This window comes from Dysidea avara, chromosome 11 (genome assembly GCF_963678975.1).
Source record: "Dysidea avara chromosome 11, odDysAvar1.4, whole genome shotgun sequence".
NCBI lineage: Eukaryota > Metazoa > Porifera > Demospongiae > Dictyoceratida > Dysideidae > Dysidea > Dysidea avara.
The window spans coordinates 22,003,381-22,023,806 of record NC_089282.1 but is presented as its reverse complement, the minus strand read 5'-3'; the positions used below and the strand labels follow the sequence as shown (position 1 = coordinate 22,023,806).

Below are 20,426 nucleotides of genomic sequence, written 5' to 3'. Positions count from 1 at the left end.
TAATCCAGATATTCTATAAGTGAATCAGACTCTGACAGATACTCATCACAGGTAGCTAGTATTAGCATTCACGGGGAAACTTTGTCAAAAACTATGAAATTCGCGAAAGTTTTGCTCATCAAAACTAGTTTTTTTTGTCATAGTAAAGTATAATTGTGATGTAACAGTTCAACATAAAAATTTGAGTGTGTTTATGTTACAGAGGCCATTGTATCCATTATTTATTTATTTATTTATTTATTTATTTATTAAGGCTTTACCTTGTGCTGAAGGCAGCCTTGAACCTGCAGCCATCCGATTAACGCTCGAACGCTTACAGGAGTCTGCCAGGCAGTCAGGATGTTTTTTCCTTGTCAATTTCATTAGGGAAAGCCATGTATGTAGGAGTACCACAAATATTATTAGTGGCTTATAATGTGGCACCAGTGAAGCTTGCTAACTACACTTTGGTTACCAAACAGTTGTGTGGCTTGACAATATGTCACAAGACCAAAATGCTATAACCCGTTAAAAATTTATGCATGCGCACGTCTACCCGTCAAAATTTTTATTGCATGTCCAGTAAATAATCAGTGAATCAATTAGGTAATGTGATCGCGCCCCCGGCATTAATGAAATTGACAGTAAAATAATAAAATAGAACGCAAAACAGTACTTTAACAAAGAAATAGGCAATAATTTATTCTATTGGCATACCAGGTGTGAAGGATGATGGGCAATGAATTTGCTGGAACAATTAACAAGGTGATTAGATCGTTGTACTATGTAAGCCCTAAGCAGCAAATGACAGTCCGTGGCTGTGCTTTGCCATATATAAAAGATCGTGAAACCTCGTAAGCGCTGCAGAGATGATGGGTAAACATAACAATGAATGGAGCTACAAATACACTCGCACGCAAGTTTGTAATGTTTCTGTCATGTATCACACACTTAACAGACTTGCTATTCATTGTCCAATCCACATAGCTATGAAATAGTAACTATATAGGGCAATAGATGTATCAAATTTACTGTGGAATTATTCGTCCATTGTGTACATGCAAGGTGACAATTGTTCTCAGTCGCCCACATGTTTAATTAGGTGAAGGTCGTATGGCGCCAGTTGCTTTGTCCCGGAAGTGTGCACTAATTTAAAAGTACACACTTGAAATAAGTGTACGATCATCTAATATGTTGTTAGATTATTGTTCTCCAGTATTAGCTAACTACATAACCACCCACTACTGCACATATGATGAAGATGTGTTAATAGTTGTTCTATTACAGGTGTCTGTAGCTCACAAGTGCTGCATACAGACACTCTTCCATCAGCTAGCAGATGATTACATCCAAGCCAGGATGCCTATACTAGCTGGTAAGTTAACAGTTACCATATAGAGCAGTTGATGTGTGTCTGCACAATATTTGGGTGTGTGGCTAAGATGCTATATATGTCCCAAATTAATAGCAATTGCAGCAGCAGAGAAGTTTTACACAGCAGGTATGAGTGTAATCTGTATGTCACTCAGTGACACTTTCAGTTGAGTTGGAAGACAACTACATCCAAGCCAGGATACTAGTACTGGCTAGCTGATGTAGGGGTATATTAGGGGTGTGGCTGATGTACTGCAGATTCCACACTCGTGCAGTGTAAAAATACTGTTTTCCAATGACACACAGTCATGTGTCAATGAGTTACTACACACCACATCAACTACACATTACATATATACGTACACATACCAGGTGCAAAAGATAAATGTTTTTGAAGTGTAACACATCTATTTATTTGGCTTTTAAACCCAGATGTTAATGATGGAGGACTGGAGAAGTGGGGAAAGTCTTTGAATGGATTAACAGACTTTAAAAATAAAAGAGCAAGGCACTTTGACATACACAGACCTGGCACAAGGATCAAGTATTGTATTCAGGTAAACACAGAAGTGTAGAGTTGTTGTTTTAAAAGTAGAATAACACAATAGCAACACTGGTGTAGTGTACTAGAAAATTTAGTTTTAAAAATGACTTATGGTTCCAGTGATAATAGTGAAACAAGAGGTGATGGTAGCTATTACAACATACTGCTTTGTGAGAAAATCACTATAATGACATGTTACTACCCCTGTTCAATTATAAAGTAGGAATTTCCTACATAGCTTTGTTGTAATAGTTACCATCAATTGTATCCCTTGTTTCCCTACTTTTTATCGCTGGAACCCTATTTCATATTTAAATTAATGGAGTTTGTTAACTTTTTGTTATAGCATAGCCATGATGGCTGTGACCTCTTTATTAGAGTATCTTCAAGTTGATCTCGCTCAAGTTAAAGCAGGGAATCACAATCTTCATATTGAAACTGTTGAATATAGAAAAAAATCCCAGACCAGATGGTCCTATCCCTGGTAGGATAGTAATTTTCCAACCACCCTATTGATACTCCACATCAGGTTTCACAAATGTCATAAGGTTACATATAATGTGTCACCTTGTAGTAAATTAATTGTGACTGTCTCAGCTAAAACCCGACTTGTTCGCACAAGCGCATTGAGAAAAGCTTAACTTAAAAAATAGCTTTGTAAATTTACGTATGCTACAATGAAAACATATGTAAGTTTTTATCAGGCCATTACTCGGAGAAGGGAGACTCAAATCAATTAAAACTACACTGCTGTATTTGCCCACTCACAGAGAATTCAAAAAAATCTTTGTTTCATTTCTGTAGCCCCAACAGGATGCCTGTCACATGCATTTCTTTATGATACAGTAAATGTAAACAAGATCATTGTCATTTTTTCAACCAAGAGTATATAGTGGGAAGGGAGAGCATCGAACTGATGAAAAAGCTATATGCTGAGTCTATACAGTTCTATGGCATCGCTCAAACAACTCAGTGATTTGTGTTGATTGGTGACTAATTGTATGAGTGCAGTGGGCACACTTATGTATACGTGAATACTGAGTGAAAGAACAGTGTACTAGAGAAAAGTATGGAAGTATGGCACATTGCACAGAGGGACTTGCTCTACAAAGAGAAAGACACAGGCAGTTAACCTGGAAGGCAAACATCAACTTTTCTTCATGATCATGGAGATTCTACTCAAGATGTCATCATGGTCACCATTCCCTGCCTCGACAGTTCTACTAGCAAACGTGACATGCCTAATTGATCAATTTGATTTGTGATCTGTGTGATTTTACTAAAGTAAACAAACAATTTGCATTTCAAAGCACTTGCTAAAAGTGCATGCCACTGTGATTTTACAATAACAAACAATTGGTTTGTGTAAGAGCAAGTTGTATATATGCACTACTTAATTCCTAGATCCATCACTGTACTCTGGTACCATATTCACTATACAATGCATTATCATCCATTATGAGATCTCACTGCTGCACGTTTTTCAGGATATGAGTATAAACTAGAAAATGATATGAAAGAAATGGAGAAGAAGTTGCACGAGATGGAGAAGAAGTTGCACGAGATGGAGAAGAAGTTGCACGAGATGAAGAATAAGTTGGGCAAGTTAGAACATTTAGAAGCACATTTGTTGATCGGTGAAATTGCCAGTAGAGAAGAAAGGGAAATGGCGAAGCACATATTGAAAGACTTCCCTGAGATCAATAAAAGGGAACATCCCAGTGTCCATCAATTAAACTATCACAAGAATAAAATAGCTGATCAGAATTGGTCTGATATAGAGAAGCAACTAAGTTTGCTGTTATTGGCATATAATAGTACAACACACATCAGGATGCAATACAGATTACACAAAATTTAAAGAAAAATGTCGCATAAGCATTGGATGTTACAATGTTGAAAGATGGCTCAAAATTTTAAGCAGCTTTGAGCTATTAGTCTTAATTTTATCATCCAATGGTAGCTTAACGAGTGTATTAGTTTGAATGTCCATATTTGACTTTTGTTCCAGAGTATAATCAGCCATAGTGACGAGGACGGATGACTGATATGATGCTGAGTGTCACCATTCGGCGTATGGTAACTGCAGTTGGACCATAACTAGAAAGCCGAAGGTTTTGGCTTGGTTGTGGATGGAATACTTGTTCACTCTATCACGAGGACTTTAGGAATGAACATGAGGGCTTTAGGAACATACACAAGACTTCAAGAAGGCAGCCTACGAGGACTCCAAGAACGGCTATAAAGACTCAACAAAGGTCAAAATATGACTCACTACAGACTAAAGATGAATAAAGACATTCTATAATAAGCTGGCATAATTCTTATTCTTTGCTGGATGGCGACTTTTTGATATGAACTGACTATTGCATTAAATCAAAAAGAAACATTCAACTCGCTTATCCTCAGCATGTTAGTAATCTCTATCACTTGCCTAAAACCTCCTTCATTTGATGGATGGTACTCATGGTTGGTGGTATTTGTTGGTGCCTATTCTCCTGAAAACGCTCAAGACATTGTGTGTGGTAACGGATATCTCATACTGTGGTTTAACTTCCATTGCCAAAATTCAAAAGCAAATGCAAGTCAGAACAGAAGGTACACTGCTGTAACAAGTGTATTAAGTTTGAATGTATATATTAGACCCAATAAGCCATAGTGACTCAAGACGGATGGCTGGAATGATGATGCGTGTTGCCAGTCATCGTATGGCAACTGCAGTTGGACCACAACTTCAAAGCCTAAGATTTTGGTTTGATTATGGTCACATTACTCCTGAAGACATGATTGCAAGGACTTCAAGACGGCATCAAGAAGACACATCCTCTCTAAACAAAGCCCACAAGGACTTTAGGAATGTACAGGAAGACTTTAGGAACGTACATGAAGACTTCAAGAAGGCATTAACAACAGCATACGAAACTCCAAGAACAATTACAAGGACTCACTATGGGCTAAAGATGAACAAATAAAGAAATTAGAGGTAATATTAATTTTGTTTGAATATTATGAACAAGCAGGTTAGCAGGTTAGAATAAGTAGAAGGATCCTTGATTTGTAGACATATTACAATCCTTCATCGCTGACTAAATCTGCTTTCCCTCAAAATGTACTTGGTAACACTGCCAGTACCAATTCTCCTGTCAAAGCTTGTTATCTTTTAAGGGTACTATAAACAATATAATATTGATAACAGATCTTGCAGTGACTTAATGATGTGTAAAAACTTCTTCATCCATAAGGACATTCTATAATAAGCTGCTATACCTCTCTACAGCAACAACGACTTTGTCTTTTACTCAAATTACAATGCTAGCATAATTGTAAATTCATTAAATATGCAATAAATATGAAGAACTAATTGTGTTAAATGACGAGACTTTGATATGGATTGACTCCTGCATTACATAAAAATACATCATCAGCTCACTCATCTCCAGCATGTTAGTGATCCCCATCAATTGCCTCAACCCCTCCTTCACTTAATGGCTGGCACTGATGGATCATGGTATTTATTGTGAGTGATATTGGATGGTCCATGCCTAACTAAACATTGAGTGTGGTAACAGATCTCCCAGTGTGCTTTACAACATGTAAAAGCTTCCATTGTCCATCACATGATCCAACGACAGATGAAGGCAATCTATAACAAGTTGCTTCTTTTACTATATTAACAAATGGTGCTTAAATTATGGTGCAAACTGCATCTATATTATATTACTAAGTTGTTTATGAATTATAAATGTTTTAAACATACAAATCTTTGCTGGAAGATGACTATCATATCTTACATTTGATCAAGGAGGACTAAGAAACAAATGAAAACATTTACACCAGAATATAATGCTACTTTGTGTTCTGTTAATTACTTGTCAACCCAATCTGCTAAATTTTTAACTAGAACAAGTTCTGGAAATACAGCTGGAAGGAGACATGGCAAAGTAATGACTACAACACTGTAACCACTTCACTTCTCAGTAATTAATTCAAATGCAAAATTACTTAAACGGCATGTCCCACTGTCCCTTCTTTGGCTGGTATATCTTGTACTGCATTAATCAGATAGCTACATTTAGGCTGAATAGTATAAAGGCACTCATGGCTCCTGTTTGCAGGAGATAATACGCCGCTGTAATGAGTATATTGTACATATTTGACTTTTGTTCTACAGTATTGTAGTGATGCAGAATGATGCTGCATGTCACCAGTCATTGTATGGCAACTACAGTTGGACCACAACTTCAAATCTGAAGGTGTTATTTTGGTCGTGGTCACATTACTCCTGAAGACAAGCTGTCCTCTCTAATTAAAGTGCCAAGAGGACTTTAGGAATGCACACAAAGACTTCAAGAAGGCATTAACAACAACATACAAGGACTACAAGAACAACTACAAGGACTCACTACAGACTAAAAATAAACAAAACTTATTTTTCTTTGAATACAACCACATGCAAATCTTTGCTGCAAGATCTCATCAAAGAGGACCAAGAAACAAACGAAAACTTTTACACCAGAGTATAATGCTACTTTATGTTCTGTTACTTACTTGTCAACCCAACCTGCTAAATTTGTAACTAGAGTAAATTCTGGAAATACAGCTGGAAGAAGACATGACAAAGTAATGACTCCAAAACTGCAACCACTTCACTTTTCAGTAGTTGACTCAAATGCAAAAGTAATTTAACAGCATGCCCCACTGTCCCCTCTTAGGCAGGTACACCTTCTCTATAGACTGGCTGCATCCTTGCATTATACTTGACAACACTATTGGTGACTATTCTCCTGACAATGCTCAAGACATTGCGTGTGGTAACAGATCTCCCAGTGTGCTTTAACTTCCATTGCCAATGATACAATGACGGTCTATATTTCATCATAAATGCTTTAAACGTGCTGGAAGATGACTGTGTATAAGTTATCATCTCTTGTATTTGATCAAAAAGAGGATCCACTGTCCATTCTTTGGCTGGTACACCTTCTCTTTGGAGTTAGTTCCCTTGGTGACTTCTTCCAGACAAGAAATGTTCGTTTAATTCTTTACTCTTTATAAGGAGTAAAGTTTATATATCTTGCACTGCATTAATCAAATAACTACTAGTTTTTGTATATTTAACTCGTGTTGGCTCTCTTGTTGGCTGTGTCCTTGATCTTCTTCCAGACATGATAAAAACTTCATGTAATATCCTTCACATGAGCTGTAGCCAGTTCTCTTATAATGGCCCGGGGTGGTCTTTGTTCTTGGTTTGTCAAGAGGTGACAATTCTCCTTTACTGGGTGAACTATCATTAATCCATTTAATCGGGTTTCTTTTTGGTGCACAAAGTCACTTCAACAAACTCTACAGCCCTGTCATGTTGTGGCTTGTTACATGGAAATGCCTGCCATACTTGTGGTTGTTGTGGAAGAGAACAGTGTTTACGTTTGGCTGCATTTTGACTGATGGGTTTCTCTTGTAGATGAACTTGCATTATACAGCGGAACCTCTATATGGATCCTCTCTATATGGAACCTCTCTACATGAATCCTCTGGGTGTTCCTTTTGTTACTTTTTAATACACAGACTATTACATTAGAACTTTAATTTAATGGTAAGAATCACTATCTGTTTCAGTGCTGTTGTTTACAGCACTTAACTGATGCACTTGGAGAGGGGACTCGCTGTCCAATCTTTGTAGTTTAAAAAATGACAGAATAAGTAAATACGCAGAGTCCATAGCATAAAAGATGTGCTTTTCACCTACTGCAGCAGCTTGTGCATTTACTTGTATAATTTTTGAATAGTTATAACGGAGCTATCTCTGCCCCAGAATCTGTTGTCTGTCAGGATGAGTAGGCAAGGTTGACCTTGTCAACATTGGGTTGGATAGTGCTACCCTTGAACCTGCTGAACTGGTAATTAGTTTTGTGGCATTTGTTGGGTGGTCCATACACAGTTGTGTTGTCTCTCATGTCATGTGAGGTCATATCATTTCAATGTTCTTATGGCTACTGTTTGTTACCCTGTGTCTTCCAGGGAAGTCAAAATGCTTCTTATTTGTACTAATTTTCTTGCATTGAAGTGTTTTCCTTGAAAGTGACTAAAGTATATATTGTGGGAACTCTGTGTGATGACTGTTCAATGTCATACTACACTGGTTATCTCTGTGTCCCTCCAGTTGACAATGGTGGTATGGCTTGTCCTCCTAGTAGATCTTGGCGCTGATGGTGCTATCTGGTCCCCACAATCTATCTGTTGTCTGACAGGATGAGCAGATAAGGTTGGTATCGGGTTAGATGGTACTACCCTAAAAACTTGCTGAACTGGTTGATGATGGTGATGCAGGTCTCTGTTGTGGCTGTTGTTGAGTAGTCCATACCTCAGTCGATGACCAAAACTATTTGAAGGTTCACCGTCCTTTTTGGCTGTTACGCCTTCTCTTTGGAGTAGGTTCCCTTGCTGGCTGTGTCTTCAACTGTCTTCCAGACATCACATTTAAAAGAGTTTCTGTAAAGTAAAAAGTATGAACTGGGCTTAATACAATGCAATTGAATACTATCCAAATACGAGTGATGTTTCTTCATGGTTAGAGCAAAGTTACTATCCTTAAAACAAATGACACACAATATCGGAAAGTCTGTAACAATTATGGTCCAAGTGTTCACCATCACAGTCCTTCACACAAAGTGACTTTGAGGGTGACAACTAGTCCACCTCATTATGTCACATGTGTCACTAACATAGTCCTGGGTATCAACTCTCGTAAAGTTGTGTGACTATGAGAGTTGATGTCTGGCTAACACGTTTGTGAAATTGTTGCACCTGACTCAGAGGCTTAATAGTCCAAACATTACAGAACTTCACAATTTGTACATCAAGATGTGTGACTGTAAAAACTTTGTGTTACATGCAGTTCTAGCAGTACTGAATTGTGAATGAGAACAATTCTTGATTTGTGGACATGTGAAAATCCTTCATGGCAGACCAAAGTTCCTTTTCCTACAAATGTACTTGGCAACATTGTTGGTAGTTGTTCTCCTGGCAATGCTTAAGATATTGTATGTGATAACAGATCTCGCAGTATGCTTTACATTGCGCAAAGCTTCTATTGTCCATTGGAAATGATTCAATGACAGATGAATGCAAAACTTAACAAGTTGTTTCTCTTTACTGCAAAAAATTAAATGATGCAAACTGTGTCTATATTATGTAATTATGTTTTTAATATGTAAATCTTTGCTGGATAATGAATGTGTATAAGTAATCATTGTCTTGCATGATCAAAAAGAGGATCCACTGTCCCTTCTTTGGCTGGTACACCTTCTCTTTGGAGTTAGCTCTCTTGGTGGCTTCTTTCAGACAAAAAAAAATTTAATTTTTTGATAAGCATTAAATCTTGAAATGCATTCATCAAATAACGATTAGTTTTTGAATATCATCCTCATATTGGCTCTCTTGTTGGCTGTGTCCTTGATCTTCTTCCAGACATGATAAAAACTTCATGTAACGAACTTTAGCCTGTTCTCTTATAATGGCTAGTGAGGATATTTGTTCTTGGTTCATCAAGAGGTGACAATTCTCACCCATTGTCCAATCTTTGCAGTTTACAAAATGAAAAGAATATTATAATAAATACACAAAGTATTTATAGTTTATAGGATAACTGATGTTGCAAAACGCGAAGACTAAAGATGCATAACCTAAGGCTACAGACTTGATTTCTTTGCTGTGAAATATCACTTAAACTTGAGACTTGCCTTTCACCTACTGTAGCAGCTTGTGCATTTACTTGTGTAGTTTCAACGGAGCTATCTGGTCCCCAGAATCTATAGCAGGCAAGGTTCATCTTGTGGACATTGGGTTGGATAGTGCTACCCTTGAACCTGCTGAACTGGTTGTTAGTTTTGTGACATTTGTTGGGTGGTCCATACAAAGTACCAACACAAGGTTTCAATCTTGTTGATGGGGACATTGATTATTGTTATCACTGTTGATCATGAGTAGTTTTTTTTTTTGAATAAATCAGCTATCATTTTTCATCACTTAAGGACAACTCAGTGGCTGAAACACCTTCTCTTTGATGTAAGAGTATTGTGCACTTCTGTTAAATGTTTTGAGTTGCTTAACTATATTGTACTGACTGTTACATCACAGTATTTTGACTGCTTTATTAGAGCACTTTAACTTCACTGAGACAAAACAAGGCGGGTTACTTTTGCTGATACGTATTCTCTTGTGTTTTTCTATTTCCAGTTTTTCCACTGGTCCCATTGTCATGGTAAACACACGTTACACAGTGTTATTGATTAGTTGCTGAATCCAGTTCTTGGGTACCAATTTTGTACTTTGCAATGTGCACTATTTTTAGACAATTTCATACTTTAAAAATAAATGCAAACAATGTACGTTCCATTTGACAGCATAAACGTTAACCTTGATGTTGCTTCTATTTCATTAACTAATATAGTATGTAGTATGCACCATATATATATATATATATATAAAGTTGCAAGCATTCAAAAACCCCTCTTGATAATGCACGTTCTATTATGTAGTTCTACTCCCATCCCATTGCAACAGTTCACAGAACACATACACAACTTACCAGTACAGGTCTTGTACACGGTAATGTATTAGACCGGCTGACAGACCACTGACTAGTTGTGATAGACTTTCAGCAGCTGTATGACTCCTCCCACTGCAATGAACACTTACTCCTTGTCAAAATCAATGCTAGATAGATGCAATTACACATCTTGATTTAGTTAATATAATATGAATATAGCACAGATAATGAACTTTACAGGGGCACAATTGTTTTAAGGATGACGTTACTTTGTCTGTGATTCCTTGGTAGGCTTAGATTCTGTTCTGGCATTTTCTGCAGCTTGTTGTATAAAACAAAAACTTTGACTGAGCTTTCTATGTCATCATGAGATGGAAGGTAGTGTCTTTAGGGCCAGAATCACAAATGCAAATTGTACAACTCAAACTGATGTTCTATTAGATGTCCAGCATTACATCATCACATGTCATTATTGCATCATCCTTTTATATATATCCACTTCCTTGGATAGAACTTTTTAATGGAGCCATACAAAGTATGATGTTATAAGTGCATTAATGCATGTATGGCTGCATGTGCAAACCTGTTAGTGCCTGTCATATCTTTTCAAGACTTGATTGTGTCTGTTATTAATCACCTTAATCCTGTCTACATTGAATAATAGTCTTATTGCTGGCAACAATACTACAAACCTTTACTGCATTCTTTCATTACATTTTCTTTGCTGCATTTATATCATATAGGGAGAAGGGCAAAACCTTATGGTAGAGGGAAAGCTAACTTAAACATTTGTAGTAGAGGAAAGCATGGTGGCACCCACTTAGCCATTATTTTGTATAACAAAGCAGATTGCTGTTAAGTAGGCGTGGCTCATGACGAGTATCATGCATACACACACTGTACAATTGATTAGTACAGTGGGCGTGACTCCAAGTAAGCATCCATACAGCAATGAACATGGCTTCATGCATACCCTGCAACACACCTTACTGATAAATGGGTATGGTGCCACGTTTGACTATAGACACTGATACATGATCCCAATATATGGGCGTGGCTCACAAAAGAAATTGAACTGCTGCAGAACTTTCCTGCATTGTCAAGCAAATTAACTTACTTCACACATCAACTAATCCAGATATTCTATAAGTGAGTCAGACTCTGACAGATACTCATCACAGGTAGCTAGTAATAGCATTCACAGGGAAACTTTCTTGGTTTTGTCAAAAACTGTGAAATCCACAAAAGTTTTGCCCATTAAACTTAGTTTTTTTTTGTCATAGTAAAGTTTAACAGTGATGTAACAGTTCAACATAAAATGTTATGTTAGAGAAGCCGATGTATCCAACTATCCATTAGGGAAAGCCATGTATGTAGGAGTACCACAAAGATTATTAGCGGCTTAGAGTGTTGCATCAGTGAAGCTTGCTAACTACAGTTTGGTTACCAAACAGTTGTGCGGCTTGACAACATGTCATAAGACAAAAATGCTATCACCCGTTAAAAATTTATGCACATGCACATCTACCTGTCAAAAGTTTTGTTGTATTACTCACTACCTGCTACAAAAAAATAATATCCGGTAGTGAATTAATTAGGTAATGTGGTTGTGCCCCTGGCATTAATAAAATTGACAGTGAAAGAATAAAATAGAACACAAAACAGTGCTTTAACAAAGAAATAGGCAATAATTTATTCTATTGGCATACCAGGTGTGAAAGATGATGGGCAATGAATTTGCTGGAGCAATTAACAAGGTGATTAGATCGTTGTACTATGTAAGCCCTAAGCAGCAAATGACAGTCCGTGGCTGTGCTTTGCCGGTTATAAAAGATCGTGAAGCCTCGTAAGCACTGCAGGGATTAATGGGACTCCTCGTACACTTAGTGATGAATGGAACTACGAATACACTCACACGCAAGTTTGTAATGTTTCTGTCGCCTATTAAACACTTAACAGACTTGCTATTCATTGTCCAATACAAGTAGGTATGAAATGGTAACTGTATAGGGCAAATTTGCTGTGGAAATATTTGTCCATTGTGCACAAGTAAGGTGACAACAATTAGCTTTGTTCTCAGTCGCCCACATGTTTAAGTAGGTGAAGGTCGGATGGCGCCAGTTGCCTTGTCCCGGAAGTGTGCACTAACTTAAAACTACACACTTGAATAAGTGTACGATCACCTAATATGTTGTTCTCCAGTAACTACATAACCACCCACTACTGTACATGATGAAGATGTGTTAAGAGTTGTTCTATTACAGGTATCTGTAGCTCACAAGTGCTGCATACAGACACTCTTCCATCAGCTAGCAGATGATTACATCCAAGCCAGGATGCCTATACTAGCTGGTAAGTTGACAGTTACCATATAGAGCAGTTGATGTGTGCCTGCACAATATTTGGGTGTGTGGCTAAGATGTTATACATGCCATACCCCCGATTAATAACAATTGCAACAACAAAAAAGTTTTACACAATGCAGACAGAGCAGGTACGAGTATATACCATACGTCACTTGAAGTGACACTTTTAATTGACTTGAAAGATACATCCACAGTACTGGCTAGGAGATTCTTAGTGTGGTAGGTTTGCATCAGAAGTTTGGGGTGTGGCTGATGTACTGCAGATGCCCCACCCGTGCAGTGTAATGGTATTTCCAATGACACAGTCGACATGTGATGTGTCAATTAAATTACTACACACTACATGAACTACACATTACATGTATACACACATGAAACATACACCCACGCTCATGATATTATGTCAGATTAAAAAGATAATATTAAAGTACTAACAGCATGGAATCAGAATCTTGATATCAAAACTGTTGAACATAGAAAATACAATCCCAGACCAGATGGTCTTATCCCTGGTAGGCTAGTAATAATTTTCCCAACCACCCTAAAGATACCCCACACCAGGTTTCACAATTAAGAAAAGGTCAAAGGGTTTACATAATGTCGTGTCATCTTGTGGTATATTAATTGTACTAAATTAACCACTCCAGTGCTTGAAATAAGGATGACAAATTGGTGGTCATTTATTAGAGCTGTGTGATAGTATCGATACTGCGATAGTATTGATACCTGGTTTGGTATTGTGAAGGAAAGTCTAGGTATCGCCTGTATCGGGTATATTAAATTAAGCGCACGTGACGAAATAATCTTGTGTCAAAATGGCGTCCCAGTAGTCAGACACGCTAAAACGTGTGAATCTAATTCTGCTTGCTAGTGCAAGCAGTACAAACGAAAGGTGGAACCGGGAAGAGTTGTGGAGTCATCACAGGTTAGTTTTTGTACTTGTAATACACTCGCTATGGGATATTCGCATTCATTTCAACTTATTCAGTAACCACTATACTAGTGGCTACACATAGGACGCTAGTACTCAGCCTGTACAGAATGTCTTGTACAGAATGTCTTGTACTAAATAAAATTTTCTCAAAGGTTCTATTACTAAGTTGGTGGAGCTAGACTAGGCTATGCCATGCCTATGATAGTTATATTTTCACAGGTGTTTTGTGGCATCCAGAAAATGTTAAACCTTGTCATTCATCAATATTGATGGTTTCTCTCTCTCACATGTTATGTTTTTAATTTGTAACTTACTACATTATTGCAAGCTTCACTGTTTTTCAGTTAATACCCAATACTTAATGTATATCGTGATGCTTAAGTAACAGTATCAGGATACACAAACTTTGGTTGGTATCGTACAGCACTATCATTTATGAGGATAAGGCGTGTTTTACCATCAGAATTGTACTGATCCTTTGATCAAAGTAAACGTTGATATGTGAATTACTTCTGTACATGATAATTCTTAAACAATTGTCCATTTTAAAATATTTTATTCTGGACCAAATCCCACATATCTAGACAACTCCTAACAGTAAATTTAAACAATCCACACCTATCAAAGCATCAACAAGAGGCCAGTAAGTAGTGTCCTAATACCTGTGTGATTTTATTTGTATTTCAAATATGTCTCTTGTACTGCTAAAAGTGTGTGCCACTGTGATAATATTACAATAGTAAGCAATTGGTTTGTGTAAGAGCAAGTTGTATATATGAATATACTCCCTGAGTCCCTGTAATTGGTGTAGTGGAACTACTGATAGTGGTTTATAGTAAGATGACCGGAGCAGTGAAATAATGTATCATTGTTACCATTTAGGACAAACTAGTGCAGGAGAAAACTGTACTAGGATTAGACTTGTCTGTGACTAGTGGTGGTATTGGGTCATTACCACTATCAGATGATCTGCCAGGACCATCAGGGCTCCAGTCAACCCTTTCTTCTTCCACCAGTGGATCTCAGGCTTTGCAGGACATCATGTGAGCTATTGTGTTGTGTGTAACACATACACTATAAATGTATGTGTTTACACATGTTTATCATGTGACCACCATGTGTGTACACATGTTTATCATGTGACCACCATGTTGTGTACACATGTTTATTATGAAAGTTCTTTCTTTGGTATAATAATCTCTGGCTGTTAGTCTCTTTATGGTACAGTAATGGAGTTTCTTTTTCAATTTAGTATGTATTTTTCTGTTTTTAATACTTTACTGATATATCAAATTTTTCATTTTTTTGTACTTGGCAATATCCACAAGTGAGGCTTATTTACACCCTTTATGTCTGTTCGTCTGTCCATGATTTTTGGACCTGGTGATTTTCTCTGGGCTTACATGTATACTAGTTAATAGCCGTGGCTACTATAACTTTCATGAGAGGAACAGGGCAGGTACAATGTAAAGGCGGCTAAGGTCGCTACTATGAGCTTGTGTAGCAGAAGGCCACATGGGCTCCTTTAACCATCCTTTAATACCGTTATCCATAACTTAGCTCCTCTCAAAAACTCTATTTCCTGGCTTACAATAGATCCTTTGCTTAGTTTCTCCTTCAAACATGTGTTATCAACACTTACACATATTTAGATACAAGCTGTGGCTCTAATCCGAGGGTGGTTCTTATGACAATAATTCAAGTTTGCACTGCGTCTACTGTCCAGGGGCAACTATTATGCAAGCTGCAGCTATTTTCCAGTAAAATACCATACGTGTGTTGTGTGTGCACATGTGTCACAAGAAATAGACGTATACGATAAACAATACAAGTAGATGTGAACTCCTACAAAATTACCAACAAAATTTGCTAGTTGTAGCATTAATTCTGGTACATAATGGATTCTCTTAGAGAGTGACTTCTGAAATGGTCAGTGGTTTGGTGTGTGTAAAAGATGTATAACAAGTTACAATGATGTGTACAAACACACACAAACTACACATATTGCAAGTAGTAAATGCATATGTGAGCTTTTTCACATACCCACATTTTTGAATTTTAAAACTTCACAACATTTTGACTGTTGGATTAAATTTTCAATGAGTGAAGCCAGCTATTATAACATTTAGTTTGCTGGCATGGAAAATGTGGGGAAAGGTACCTTTTCGCAAAATTTGGTTATTTATCTAAGTATTTGTATTTTAGGCCAATTATGGGGACTGGAGAAGTGACGAAGTCCCTTAACAGAGCTCATCAAGTTCAAAGGGGCTCAGTACTTTGATATATGGAGACTCAGTACAAGGATGAAGCATTGTGTCAATTTCAATGCAGCTTGCTACACTGAGAATGAACAAAGAGTTGGAGTTTTTTGAAGCAGAGTAATCCAATAGCCATTCCTGATTACATTCAGCTAATGAGCTAAACAAATTTCCCTGACCATCACAAGCTGCAACAACAGTAGTGGTGTAGTGGACAAGGATATACTAGTAATAGATGCTAACAGCATCATGTCAGCCTAGGTCTATATTAATCTTTACATGGCAGCACAGCAATTAACGCTAACCATATGAGGAGAATTGTTAACAGAACTGTGGAAACACATGTAAGATATCTACTTTGAATTGACACATGAATGCACGCACGCACGCACGCACGCTGCTCTTGTCCAATGTTTTATTAGTTTCACATAGCGAAGCACTACAACAATCACTATATGTATAATTGACCTTAATTGCAGTCAGAAAAATATCATGAATACTAAAATTTAAAGGTACACAAGTTGTACATGGTTGTGAATTGTCTTTCACCCAAATCAATATCCCAGTCATTGAGTGGTATATACAAAAATTTAACTCACATCAATTGACTTGATATCTTGAGTGATCAAATTCACTTGTCATCAATGCAGTTACTTGTCATCTATGCGGTTCAATATCCTGCAAGGAAATAAGTTTTAAATTTTTTTTACTCATGTTCAGTTCCATTACATATTTTCTCTAGTCATTTATACAACACATGTTTAGTAGTTAACGCCCACTACTTCAACCTTGTATTGCTTCAAATCTGCTAGAAAATTCTGATATTCTGTTTTGGTATAAAATACATCAGTGCATTTTAATGACATACAAATAGTTGGTCATGTATTGAGTGAGTGAATGAGTGTGTTCCCAATCTACAGTCATACAATGGGGACATGGTGTCAATTGGGGAAGCAATATCCAACTGTCCATGTCACACAGTGAATTTGGGGCCATTGTGGAACTTTGGGTTCTACGACCTCTATATGTGAGATATGGAGCAGTCCTCCTGTAGGTTACTATAGTACTGCCCTGGGAGGATTTGACTGCTAGTACAACAATCTTTGTGCATGTAATATGCACACGTGTGACTTGGTGTAACAGATATCGTGGTTTATCCTCAGGTCTAACATGCAACAAAAAAGTACTCCAAAACTGGTTACTCACTCTGGCATCACCAGATCATTGTACACTGGTAAGTACGTTCATTATTTATGTACCTGTTAACTTGTCAGGATTCCTTCTACAACAGATTCAACACTGGCTAAAGTATACAAACAAGATTGTGAGTAAACCAGTGACACTCAGTGGTGCTATAATCTACCACACACATATTTTTTATTTCAATTTTATTTGTGTGTTTATCAATACATTTTATTGAATTGATTATTATTAAAGTGATAATGTCAGAAATAACTATTAATTATGATTGCAGATTGAAATGATTATGATTAGAATATGTATGCTACACGAAAATGTTCTTAATGGAACAGGCAGAGTAACTGATGCTCCTTTAGCTTGTTCATCGTCAGTATAGAACCCACACCCCTTAACATGATACTGACACCAGATGACAAAGTGCTCTTCATCCAGAAATCTAAACCTACAACATATCAAAAATTTTGATGTGTTGTAGAAGCACTTACAGTACACCAGTTAGCAGCCCATCAAATGACTACGGTCCTCTCTTATAATGTTGCATAGAATCCTACCATGTAGCTAGGCCATAGGTTGAAGCCCCTTACTTTATCAAGCAAAGAAGTTTCCATCTATACAAGGATAAGGCTATACTACAAAGCAATACAAAACAGTCTATTGTTTACCTGGACTGCAGCCTCACCATCTTGGTAACGCAATGCATGAAAATATTAGGGGTATTAAAAGAAGGGCTAAAGTGATATAAGTGGCTAGAAATAGCTAGAAGACGATAACTAGTTAGCTGCTGTGCTAATGGAAACAGCTACTAAAATCTCATGGGCTACATCTATGGTGGTAAGCTAACTGCAAAAGTCTGCAATGAATTTTATAAACAGATGCAATTGCTAGCAAATACCAAGCTTCCAATAATGCATCACTAAGTGGAATCATGTGAGTGTCAAGTCAGCAATTTTCACGTGGAGGCCTCTCTGGCCTAGCTGTGAATACTAAAGAATTTCAAAAGTGGAATCACGTGAGTGTCAAGTCAGCAATTTTCACGTGGAGGCCTCTCTGGCCTAGCTGTGAATACTAAACAATTTCAAAAGGTATTCCATTAACTGTACAAACATTAGCTAGATATGTTATTTCACCTTCGCACAGGTAACTAATAAATGAGACAGGCCCACGAAGGGTACAGCATAACTTTCTCAAGACATCGTTTGTAGGTTTATACCAACACAACATTGGACTGTGTAAACATTGTAATATGTAGGGCCCAACATGGATACTTCAGCCGTCACCAGGTAAGCAATAAATAAAAGGGTTATATGTACAAATGATAATAATAAATTGATTGATGGCCTCTAAATTTAGTACAAGTCAATTTCCAAATAAGGTTGAGTAAAGATGTAGTTTATAAAGCAAGTTTACATTGTTGACACACAATAAAATTTACTGTCAAATTAAATCAAGATCAACTGATTAACGGTTAACAGTAACCAAACTTTTAAATTTATTACCAGACAGCCAATGTCAGCTAGTTGCCTAGGGCACTGACCAGTCTGCTGCAACCATGTTCAGAACTCCTTAAGCCTGCATGAGGATGTTACTCACAACCAGAGGTCCTTTATAAGCTGAGAAAACTTTGATGATGCTACCCCCCCCCCCCCCCCCATAAGCAACAGGTGTGGAATTGACCAGTTGCAGCCTCACACTTAAATTGCTAGAGTGTGATATTCTCTCCTAGATCCACTGTCAAGAAGCATACTGATGTACCAGAAATTCGATATTCCAGAAAGGATTTCTTTGCTGATAACAGACCCACATTTTTGAGAAGAAACTATAGGGTTATCTGGATACAGATACCCTGATAACTACTGTTCTGAGGAGGTCATCAGTAACATAATATCCATGTATACTACCACATAGATGCACAGAGATCTTGGCATCTCCATAGCCGGCTTGAGAACCTTTGTGAATACTCTCAGGGCTGTGCACAGACCAAACGTGAGGCAATTTAACTGGTAAGCCTCCTCTCTATAATGAATAGGAGGAAATGAGGTACTATATTGAGACCACAAGGAAAGCATCCTTTGGAACCTTAACTAAGTGTGTGGATTGCATAGGCGTCCTCAAGTGTCCACACATGAACAGTTTCCAGTGTACCCAAAATAGTATACACTTAAGTACATCACATACACCTATACTATACTAAGACACATATATATTTCCCTTTTCTTCATGTAATACACTCTTTTGTTCATTGAGAATGAGTTTACAGATATACCAATGCAAAAATAAAGTATGTGCCTGACTGCTATATTAGAATTAAAACACACCACCATGTGTTCTATTAGAGTAGTTTATTTCAGATGTGGTAAAAATCATTTTGAAAGTGAAAATCCATCCAGAACATGACCACCCGTGCGAAAGATGTCACATACAACTAACTTAACCACATAACAACAGCCACCATTTTTTTCTAAACAGAGATCATGTGATCATTACATAATAGCATTGTTGGTTATTTAATGTTTCAACTGAAGATGTGATCACTATAAGTTTATTACAACCTAGTGATAATTAAATCTGGCATTTGAAATACATTCTTTTTACTATAATAAGAACTGCTAGATAGGTTAATAAAGGACTACAGGCTTCTTGTCACATGTAGTGGGCATCAAATAAAATATATTAATCAATTGCTTTTACTTTACAGGAGGTGTTTATGGGAAGTAAGGTAAACACATACAAGTGTATTTGTAGTGTATTAATGTACACATGTTAAGTCTATAAGTCAGTTTATACACAATTACTATGATTGGGTGGATAAATCATAGCTTAGTGTGGTCACCAATGACCTTCTATAGTTTGTGTAGCTCCAAGAACATGCAGAGTTTAAAGGGGAGGGGCTCCACTGCATTTTGTCATGAAATTGAAGCTATAGCTACCTCATGATCAGGTTAGTAAAAATTAAATAAATAAAAGAAAGTGTGTACCTGTTTCCTGAAAACTATTTCTGTGTTTGCATGTAGTGTGTGTGTGTGTGTGTGCGTGTGTGCGCGTGTATGTGCACACATGTGTGGGTAGTCAAGTACCCCGGTAATCACAAGGTTCCAGGTTCAATGCTCTGTTATGTCCAGTTGCCATTATTGCTTCCTTGAGAAAGAAACTTTACTTATATTGCTCTAGTCTCTGTATAATAATGGGGACCTGGGTGACCTTGTGTCAGCTTGGGATACATTGTAAA

At 37.3% G+C, this 20,426-nt stretch overlaps 2 protein-coding genes and 1 long non-coding RNA gene across 13 annotated transcripts in view; 2 read left to right on the top strand and 1 right to left on the bottom strand.

Annotated features, from left to right (window-relative positions):
* Nucleotides 1–20,426, bottom strand: part of LOC136237589 (uncharacterized) — a 76,256-nt gene that overhangs the window by 14,092 nt on the left and 41,738 nt on the right. The window contains exon 6 of the long non-coding RNA XR_010692568.1: nt 16,600–16,678. This is a non-coding gene — a long non-coding RNA (uncharacterized lncRNA). The remainder of the gene's footprint in view (nt 1–16,599; nt 16,679–20,426) is intronic.
* LOC136237576 (uncharacterized) lies at nt 585–17,443 on the top strand. Of its 8 annotated transcripts, none has more exons than XM_066027782.1 (7): nt 585–744; nt 1,267–1,354; nt 1,786–1,910; nt 14,625–14,785; nt 15,948–16,344; nt 17,164–17,234; nt 17,292–17,443. In XM_066027782.1, the coding sequence occupies exons 1-5, from the start codon at nt 709–711 to the stop codon at nt 16,021–16,023; spliced, it is 486 nt and encodes a 161-aa protein (XP_065883854.1). In that variant the 5' UTR covers nt 585–708; the 3' UTR covers nt 16,024–16,344; nt 17,164–17,234; nt 17,292–17,443. The 8 variants fall into 8 exon arrangements, 4 of the variants coding, with proteins under 4 accessions (XP_065883854.1, XP_065883855.1, XP_065883856.1 ...); XM_066027783.1 differs by lacking the exon at nt 585–744 and adding an exon at nt 12,707–12,794 and having other exon boundaries at nt 783–1,354; nt 14,536–14,785; XM_066027784.1 differs by lacking the exon at nt 585–744 and adding an exon at nt 12,707–12,794 and having other exon boundaries at nt 790–1,354.
* LOC136237574 (uncharacterized) overlaps nt 18,169–20,426 on the top strand; it is a 46,169-nt gene continuing 43,911 nt past the window's right edge. Inside the window, exons 1-6 of one of the 4 annotated variants that reach the window (XM_066027776.1) lie at nt 18,169–18,282; nt 18,338–18,398; nt 18,450–18,480; nt 18,924–19,200; nt 19,896–19,916; nt 20,047–20,138. The gene's annotated coding sequence lies outside the window, so the exon portion shown is untranslated. The remainder of the gene's footprint in view (nt 18,283–18,337; nt 18,399–18,449; nt 18,481–18,923; nt 19,201–19,895; nt 19,917–20,046; nt 20,139–20,426) is intronic. The other 3 variants (XM_066027778.1, XM_066027777.1, XM_066027780.1) reach the window with 3 other exon arrangements.